Consider the following 10,315-nt stretch of genomic DNA (forward strand, 5'->3'; position numbering starts at 1 on the left):
TATTAATAACTTGATTGCCCAAAGTCACAACGCCCACTAGATCTATTAATACTTAAATTATTTTTCTAAAGATACACCGTACATTTATTTTTCTAAAGATATTTTATTACAAAAACCTACAGAATCTCAGAAAACAAAACTCTTTATCCAGTTTCATAACTTAAACTGTTAACAATACATAAACTTGAATATAGATAATAACGGCTATATATTCAAACCACTCGAATCTCACCTAATTGTTACAAAACCTGTCTTGAATTATGGCCTGCAAAAAAGCTATAATCTTGTTTACGAAAGCCATAAGATAAAAATGCTTCTGCATCCACCATTACTTCTTCATATTTCCAATGTTTCTCTTCAAAGACCTAATCATGGAAGAAAACTCATGTTTTTCATTCTCCGATTGTGTCCCCAGCACCGGTTTCTTCACCGATTCGATGTCATCTGCGCTCGATAAAGCTTTCTTTTCAAAAATCTTATCATCCACATCCTTCTCTTTTGACCCAATCTGCTTCTGCGTTTGCTTCCGGGCAAAAGCTACACTTCTGTAAAACCCAATAACAAAACCAAAGCATTTCAACAATATTAAATTTATTGAAGTAGAAATTTTAGAGGCTATGGCTTTTCGTTTGGGATGGCTTTCTTACCGCTTCTTCTTAAAGCAACTTTTTAGTACAAAAAAATAAAAATTTTCTACTAAAAAACTGCTTTAAGAAGCAATAAAAAAGACGTCTCAAACGAAGCCTATGAGATCACATTTGACTAGTTAAGAACAACATATACCTCTTATAATGTGGATCAGTGGGATCCAATGCATAGAGATGATTAGTGTTAAGTGCAGCAAACCGAGGATCATTTGAACAATCCACATTTGGTAGCTTTTCCTCTGCTGCAATCTCTTTACTCTTCTTTCCCTTGGCCTTTTTGGATTTCATGTTGTAACCCTTGGGGCCTTTGTCTATGTCCTGGTCTTCAGCAAATAACAGTTCTAATTCTGCTCTACTTGCTTCTTGCTCCTTCTCTATTTCTTGAGAAACTTCTCTTCCCTTCTTAAGTTTCATCCTATCCTTAGAAACCATTTTTTTAGCATCCAAAGATTCTTCGACAAAGAAATCATCTGGTTGCTCTGATGCTTCTTTAACATCATAATCACTTGAGTCATCGTCAGATGAGTATTTGGACCTGTTTTGCCTCGCCTTTCTCTTTTCGCTTCGCCGTCTAAGAACTTGGTCCCATGCTGTCTCTATTTTCTTGTCCTTCTTCTCTAGAATACGTTTGCTTAGATCCTCGAGGCCTGTATTAAAGGTGATCTCCATGTCCTTATCATTTTTACTTTCATCTGTATCAGAATTTTTGTTGGATTCAAGAAGAGCTCGCAGCTTTTCTACATCTCCATGATCCTCATCACTGTCATCAGTTGATGCTAAGTACTCATTCAGATCATCGAGCTACAGCAGAAAATGAGGGGAAGCATCAGTTAATGAGAATCAGCCACTTGAAATATTTGAATATGAATAAGAACGTAGTAGGAATCTAAGCCTAGATTTCGAATCAGGAGAAATCATATCTAGTAGAGGATTTGAAGTGGGGCTCATAGGAAAAAAAAAAACCATTATTTTAAAAGAAACTGAGTGGCAATATCATCAAGGCATGTTAAGGGAATCATGCATTGTAAAGGTATAGCACAATAAGATTACAACTGGTAATCGCATATTGTATCATTTGCTGCATTCGAATTTGAGCAAAAACAACAAAACATACAAACTGCATGAATAAGCTTATAAAATAAATAAATAAATAACTCCTACAAGAAGCATCATCATAGATTTATCTCAAATATTTAGGTAGGCCGTATACTAAATCAAGGATGATTTCATCAAACGCCAAAACGGATAACTAGTCTATTACTGGGATTCATCATGGAAATTACCCAAAAGACCTTTGATTTTGGTTCAATGGCCCTATAGAGTTGAATAAACCCTATAGGTTGAATAACCGCATCAAATCGGTTTGTGAACCTCATTGTGGATAACCAATAAATTATCCAAGAGTATCCATAGAAATGCCTTGGAAGTCCTACAAGTTCATTACATAAAGGCCTTCTAAGTTCCCAAAACTATAATTAATCTCAATACTATTAAATAGTTTATCTCCAAAGATTGATTATCAAAGACTAAAGAATTAAGAGATATTTAATAGAAAACTTATATAATTTTGAGTCGTCAGCCTTTGATAATATAACCAGAATTAATTATTGAGAATAATGGATGGCTCAATATGAATTGCTTGAAAAGGTTGACGAAAGTAACTAACCCAAGAGATCAAATGGACAATTATCTTAAATTCAAAATCAAGGTTTACTGGGGGCAATGATACTGTTAAAAGGGTGCATCCATTACCTCAATACTGGTTTAGTCATGGCATTCCAAAATACTAGTATCAAAAGAAACATCCTTGTCTTCGTCATCTCTTCCTCTCTATGTTTCTTTCATTAAAGGGAAAGGGACGAGATGGTGAAGGAGCTAGAAGAGAAAGAAGAAGCCCGAAAATGGGGACAGACGGACAGTGAAGGCTTCGAGAGATAGCTAAAGGTGGTGACAACTGGGCAAGGAGGTGGAGGTGGCATCAAGCAGAATAATGAAGAAAGGAGGAGATAATGTCCGAGTGCTTAAGATGGGATGTTTTTATAGCTGGCAGGGAAAGAGCATTATCATCAATGATATCCTCTTTAACCAAAACCAAATTAAAAGTTTAGTTAACCTTGCTATTTTGAGATGGGTTATTATGCTAATTCTTCAATACTACTTTTATCTGCCTACATAATGGGTGCATTTCCTTGCTCTGCATTGCACTGTCCAAACTTCGTAATTCTATTTTCAACTTACTTCAAATGATATTACTCCAACTGTTCCTCCAATGCAATCATTCCTTAGTTTATTCTTTTTTATTTTCTCATATATCCCTCTTAATATTCTCATTTCTACCCCACTCAAGTTAACTATATATATATCATAAATTGCTATTGCATGATAATTTCCTTAATAATTAAATATTTTTAGCATAAAATAAAATTGATTCCTCTAGATAATTAATTGGTTATAATTTTATTCAAGCTTCTGTTTCATCACTCTTTCTATGTATCTTGTTCATACAACTTGAATAAACAAACAAATAATATAATATTTGAAAAAGCAACAAAAGTTTGCATGCAAGTATAATGTGAATCCCAAAACAATTATGTAAATACTAAACAATTTTATTGGCGCATATACCTAAGAAGACATAGCAAAACCAACCTTCTCAGAATTGAATTTTCGCCTCAATGTTTTAACTCGTTGGGGCTCATCATCTTCCCAAGTTAAATTGACTTTGCAGTGCTGCAGTGCTCGAGTTTGAAAGTCTGGTTCCTTGTAACTTGTTGGCGCCTAAATCCAACAATTTAGTAAAAGAAAACTCAAAGAAAAATATGAGGATATGTACAGAAATCAATTATGAATTCAAGAATTCAAGATAAACATATAGATGCAATTACAGCACCTCAGTTGTGACATCACGAGGAGGATGTTTGAATTCCATAGAGTCGGAAATGAATCTCAAATCAAATACATTTGATGTTCTAGTAAGCTCAGTTCCATCAAGGGTGTTGTAAACATGATTTGCAGTGGCACTTGAATCAAATACAGCGACAGCATAATAATACCTAGAACATTAAAAACAAAAACTTTGATAAGTATACCAGAGCTCTAGGATGATGATATGCTAACATAATAAACAAGATTTATTAGAAATAAGTTCTCCATCCAAAAACCTTAGCTTGTTCATTTCGTATGCTCGTAGTTTTTCATTAATGACTTCGGTATCTGGTTCCTCCTCACTTATTTCTTCATCATCACGAATGAGACATGTTGGCCCACGCACTGCTTCAACTTCCATGCACTTGAGCCCGAACTCAGATGGATATATGGTTACTGACAAAATTTGGCCACTTTTTGGAAGGCATGAACTCATTACAACATATAGATCAACAGACTGCAGAAGGGCAGCAATATTAGATACACAAAGAGTGTATGGGAATTACACACAAGAATGATTCAGTCATCTTGTTTAATCAAATAGAGAACAAATCAAATCTAGAGTTGTTGGCTATAGACTAAAAAAATTCAGTTCAGAGATCACACATGCAATCAACAAATAAAAGCATAAGCTGAGACACCATCTTTACATGAAACATATTTACTTTTTTTCAATTTCTTCTACATTTATCCAGGGATTATACTGTGGGAGCATAACAAAAAAAAAAGTGATGAGCAAACCAATGCAAATAAAAATAAAAAAATAATTTGATCAAGAGATAAAAAAAAAAAAACTAAAGAAAATAGAAGGAAAATTCATAGTCCAATGAATTACCATCAAGTTTGGGTTAACCCATTAGCTTTTCATTCATGCAGACACGTTTCAAGAAAAAAAAAACACAGAAAATTGAATAGCAATGTGAAGCGTATTGAGTTTCCATGGTGGCATACACAGCGCAAAGTAAAATTGTTCATCAATCAAGTAAAATACATCCATCTTATGACTTCTTATAATAAATCTGTAAGTATAATTTTAATATGATCTACTTTAATAAGCTATATATCAATCTGTATCAAATAAAAAAAATCAAGTATAAAAAAGCATAGTAAGAAGACATGAAAAATAAATAATATCCAAGATTCAATGAATAAAAGTTGTAGTCTTAGCAGAGGTATCATATTGATATGAGAGAATATAGAACATATGAACAGTGTAGGAGTAACACTACAAGCTAACTGACTTGATAAATGTTTGTTGAGTCCCAATATGAATAATCCAAATTTAGCTATGGCTATTTGGATGTCGATAAGCTTTGAAAGTTATTTATATAGACACCTATATTTTGTAATATATAATCATTAAACAATTTTAAAAATAGGTACTCTTGACAACACTCTTATTTGGTTAAATTCGATCATTGCAAGTTGCATTCTTTGGTTTATTGATATGGTGGGATCAATTAGGAGGATTATTGTTTGATGATACATTAATAAATGATAGAGGTTAATAATAAATGATATGGTCAACTACTTTAGGAAGCCAAGGGTACAACCAAAGTGCCAAAGAATGTCAAATTGTATGCCTGTAGGATTTACTAAAAATTATGTGCATTTTTTTTACTACTGCACTTGTATGGTTAATTAAAATTATTTTTGAGTTAGTTACCTTGTGTTTTAATTAGATGTGATACTTGATTAGTTGATGCATTGAGATGGATCATAATTTTTGTAGTATAAATAGATATTGTTTTCCTATAAATTTTATGGTGCCTATCAGACTTTAGTATAATAGTCATATACTAAACTTGATACATCTTGTTATATGATTGAAATGGAAAAATGAAACTTCTAGGTGCTATCTCTTGTAGTTTTCTTTTTTAAGTTAAATAACTGCTTAATAGTAAGATTTTTTTTAATAAAATTGAATCAACTTTAATATCTACAAGAGCGACTTTTTGGTTTATCTTCTAACTATTGATTTTTCTTTATCTTCAGCTATTGCTTTTTGGTCAATCTTCCAGGATATACTAGGGGAGGCACTGCACTATAGAGATGCTATCACTAGGACACAAAAACAAAGAAAGTTTACTTAATCTACAAAGCACACAAAAAGGATGAAATAATGTTTGCAGTAGAAGGCAAATTAACTAGTGATTCTCTAAGTGAAGCAAATCTCAATCTCTTTTGTTAAGCCTATGAGTCTGATCAAATCATAAAGCTCCTTTGAATCATCTAGTGCTTTACATCTACAGGTCAAGAACTAGTCAGCAAGACTATTTTTGCTTAGTAATCTTAGCACCTCCTCAACAGTGGAGATGTTAGTCTCGGTACCACGTTCTACAATAAAGATGGGAAAGGGATGATATATAAAAGATAATGAAAGAACGAAATTGTCTCCCAGTTCCCCTATAAGTAAGACTAGCTGAAGGAAGAGTTCCATATAGGATTTGCAAGCCAGCCCGTTGGGAAGCTACCCTGGTTATAAAATATGCCTTCTAAGAAGTTAGAGAGGCAATTCAAGTTTTCCTCTCCCTTTGGTTTTTAAGATTCAATTCCAACAGTGATTTTTAAGTGTGATGCAGGATTTCTATCTATAAGGTGATCTATTTATGATTTTATGCCTAATTAGTGATATACTAAAATCAAGCAATTCTTCGTGAAATTCTTCATTGAGTTGCTTTAACGCAATTCAATCATTTTTAGTTCCTAGTATTTTTTAGTTTATCTTCTAACTACTATCCAATTAATGAGGTGTTGAAAGGTAATTTAATCAATAGAACTAACTACGGTTAAAGCTATTAATTCATGGAACTGACATTTAAAGACATAACTTTTTTTACCAGTATTAGGGAACATTCACACAATGAGAATGACATGAAAGCTTGGATTTTACATAAAATATAAACTTCTTTCATACCTTAATGTGATCCCAGTCCATGTTAACAATCGCCAGCCTGTGAGTTTCTTGTTCGACTGTTGGTGTATCCTCATGGTTAGCCATCAGATACCGACAAATGTCACTATTCACAGAATACTACAAATGAAAATAAAACTTGAGTGATGAATCAAAATGACCTGGCTTGAAAGAAAAAATAGATATTATCATCAATAATAATCAAACAAAACATGAGCTTGTTCTGATGCCAAGATGAATTTGTGTTTTTCCCAACCAACAAACCCAATGCAGCTAGAACATCATATGAAAAATTAATGCTGAAATAAAAATTTGCACAGAGTTGTCATTCCTTAGATCTAGCAGGGAAGAAACAAAACTAAAAGATGTACAAGAAATAAAGATCTGAACTGAACTAAGGCTGGAAAACTGCCAAAAAGATGTTTCAAAAGGAAATACAGAAATAAAAGAAGAACCAAATGAATGCTAACGTTAATTCCATTTATATATATCATAAAATTGAGTAACTTTAGATAGGCGATTCCAAGTTCAAGTAAATACTGAGCTGAAAACACAAAACGGAAATGCAAACCTAACCAGCAGAGACGGAAATTAAAAAGGAAAACAAGCAGAACAAGCAAGGAAGTAAATTCTATGTACTAATAGCTTTAAGGAAACTCACGTCGTCATCGTCGTCGTTCTCATCGCTGGTGGTAGAACTACTCTCATCAGTACCCACATATGAAGAAGTGTAAACTTCTTCTCCATTCTCCTCCCCCGCCAGCTCTTTTTCCACCTCTGCATCCTCCTCAGGCTCTTTCTCATGGAGATAATAGTGCAACAAAGGATTCACCTTCTTGCCCTTCCTCGGCTTTCCCCTCTTGTCCACTGGCGCCACAGACGACGTGAAGCTCTGATCAGAGAGCATGCGCGCAAACCGTGAATCGATTGGGACCTTCGCCTCTCTCTTTGGCATACGCTGGAAACGCGGATCCAACTGCGCCGGTGCAAATCGAACATCAGTGATAAGACTGCTATTCCTCTCTTTCTTTCCTACCTCCTCCTCGCCCTCGTTCTTTTTCTTCTTATGATTCTTATCTTTAATCTGCGTGACCCAAGAAATAGATTCACCTAGGTCCACCTCTGCCGTTGAGGCTTCATTACTCTCCGTTTGAAGCTTCGCCTTCTTATTATTCTTCTTCTTCTTCCTCTCTTCTTTCATCTCGTCCTTGGTAATAAGAAAGGATGCGTTGGATTTTTCTTCCTGCTTCTTTCGCTTCTTAATGTTCTTCGTATCCCTTCTTAACTTCGTATTTTGACCGGCGATAGCCGCCGGTGACATGGCGGCAAGGCAAGGCGGTGACGAAAACGTAAGGCCTTTAGGGGGTGTTTTGTATCGGATTTGACATCAATTTTAAGGGGCTGTTTGGATGCAGGATTTAGAATGGATTTGAAGCGGATTTGAGCTAAATCCAGCCAAACGGCCAAAAATGAAAACCAAATCTGACGGTAAATCAAAGCTGCGGTTGACGGAAAATTCCCTCTTTTCGTGGTAAATCCCGGATTTACGAAATCCTTTGGTTCGGTTCGGCGGATTTACTGGATTTGGCCGAAGAAGCGCGCGAAAGGGAGAAAGTTACCTTCACAGAAAGCGACCTCCCGTTGTTGCTTCCGATCAAAATGTCGTAACTTCCGATCTGACAGAAGGGAAAGTTGTCGACTGAGCGAAGTCGAACAGCCACGACGGAGCCGAAGAAGTGACGCGTGTACACCAACTTCTAAACCCTAAACGAAGCAGAACAGCAACAACGAAAAGAGAAAATGAAACGTAAACCCTAGACGCCTCTAAGTTATTATTGATTAACTTAATTAAAATAATTTTAAATATGAATACTTAGGTAAATTAATTAAATAATTAATAGAATAATTAGTGCATATATTAATTATCTAAATTAATTTAATTGAATAATTATCTTAATTAATATAACTTAAAATATATATTATTAATATATACTTAATAGTGTCAATAATAATTAATGAGTAATTTATACTTAATAATTTATTAAACTCATAACACATTAATTTTTATTTTTAATTATAAATTTAATTTTTAATTTATAATTATCTTCTTCACACTTAAATCTTTAACTATCATAAATCCTATAATATATTGTAAAACATCTTTTTAGGATTTAACATTATTTAACATTTATCATATCAAATACTTTTCAAGATTTATCAACCTCAAAATTTACTAAATTCATATTTACAAGATTTACTAAATTGCACTAAAATTGAATCCAATATGATACCAAACACCTCCTTAGGAGCAATGGGGACGATTTGGCACCCACAAGGAAGCAGTCTTTAAGAGCATCTCCACCCGAAAATCACATTTTTCACTTGAAAATGCCGTGAAACTAAAAAAATGTCGTGATTCATCTCCAATGGAACGCCATTTTACCTATAACGGTCATTCGCGCGTTTCTTCAGCAAGTTCGATAGAGACCAAAAAATGGCGGAGATGAACAGTGCAACGTAAATATTGTCATCACACTTTTCATTCGTGACGAAATGACGTAAAAATTACCGCTCAATTAAAACGAAGGAAGAATGACAAACAGTTATTTGTCGTTCCATTTGAGATGCTCTAAAATTTGTTTCTGCCCATCCCGATTTATTACTTAATCCTAGATTCAACGGATTTATCTTAAATTCACGTTGGACTCGAACTCCTCTTCTCCTACACACACCACAGTTACCATCGAAGCTTTCCTCGGCTAGCTCCGATCGCGGTTTCTTTGCGTCAAGGGTTTGGGGAGTTTTATGCTAGAGCGGATGGGGTGAAGGAGGAAGGGTTATAGTTTAAACTGGTTATTTTAATTAATCTTAATAAGTAATGATACCTAATTAAAAATATATTAACTTAACAGTTGATATTATTCATAATTTAGGTTTTGTTTGATAAATTTTTTTACTATTTAATAAAGTAGTTTTCTAATAATTTTTTTTAAATTAAAAATTTTAGTACTAAAAAATTAGAAATAAAGTTATTCCAAATAAAATCTTAGACTTCTTTTGAGACGATTTTCTTATTACTTCTTAAAACTATTGTAAACAAAATAAATTTTTAAAATTGTCGTAGAAGGCATATTTTTAGTAAATAAAAAAAATAAAAGCAACAAAAATTAAAATTTTTAGTCGTAGAGGGAGATATATTAAATTTTTTATATTTAAAAGTTATATTAAAAATAATTATATTTAAAAGTTATATGTGATGTACAATTGAAAATAAAGTAAAATTGATTTAAAATTTAGTTTACAAATAGTGTGTTAATAATAATTTATATCGAAATACAAATACTTTATAATTTAACCTCTATTTTAAACTAAATTTTAAATCAATTTTACCTTATTTTCAATTGTACATCACATATAACTTTTAAATATAATTATTTTTAATATAACTTTTAAATATAAAAAATTTAATATATCTCCCTCTACGACTAAATATTTTAAAAATATATCTAATTCCTATATACAAAATAAAAACACATTAAATGACGGCCTAAAATGACTTCTTCTCATTTGACAAACAAAAAATTTTTCATTTGGCAATCATAACTTAAAACAGTTCAATGATTACGTCAATGCACAAATTAACACGGTTGCATCAGCCAGACAAACGAAACAACGCAGCAGTCGGAACAGTGCAACGATTCAAAGAATGAGCTGACTTGTTCAATGCATTCTTGAATGCGCTGAACAGTTCAGCGCATTCTTTGAATGTGTGTTCTTAAGTGGCACATTCAATGAATGCGCCAAAAGGATCCGCGTTTTTGCTCTTTTT

The 10,315-nt window shown here is 33.2% G+C and overlaps 1 protein-coding gene across 1 annotated transcript; it reads right to left on the minus strand.

Moving 5' to 3' along the window:
* Nucleotides 1-124: 124 nt before the first annotated feature.
* On the minus strand, nt 125-8,280 carry LOC110102275 (ESF1 homolog). The gene is made up of 7 exons (XM_020830542.2): nt 7,148-8,280; nt 6,490-6,606; nt 3,809-4,029; nt 3,538-3,700; nt 3,297-3,425; nt 784-1,448; nt 125-545 (listed from the first exon to the last, which is right to left on the minus strand). Exons 1-7 carry the CDS (start codon nt 7,805-7,807, stop codon nt 329-331), a joined length of 2,172 nt encoding a protein of 723 aa, XP_020686201.1. The 5' UTR covers nt 7,808-8,280; the 3' UTR covers nt 125-328.
* Between the last annotated feature and the right edge of the window lie 2,035 nt (nt 8,281-10,315).

This window comes from Dendrobium catenatum, unplaced genomic scaffold (assembly GCF_001605985.2).
Source record: "Dendrobium catenatum unplaced genomic scaffold, ASM160598v2 fragScaff_scaffold_1679, whole genome shotgun sequence".
Classification (NCBI taxonomy): domain Eukaryota; kingdom Viridiplantae; phylum Streptophyta; class Magnoliopsida; order Asparagales; family Orchidaceae; genus Dendrobium; species Dendrobium catenatum.

Bases quoted from the DNA above. Each gene is read 5' to 3' on its own strand.
- LOC110102275 (XM_020830542.2), bottom strand. From the start codon at position 7,807: ATGTCACCGGCGGCTATCGCCGGTCAAAATACGAAGTTAAGAAGGGAT. The intron at 4,030-6,489 runs GTATGAAAGAAG...GCCCTTCTGCAG, and splicing joins TGGACTGGGATCACATTAAG to TCTGTTGATCTATATGTTGT. The intron at 1,449-3,296 runs GTTGGTTTTGCT...TTTCTGCTGTAG, and splicing joins GAAAATTCAATTCTGAGAAG to CTCGATGATCTGAATGAGTA.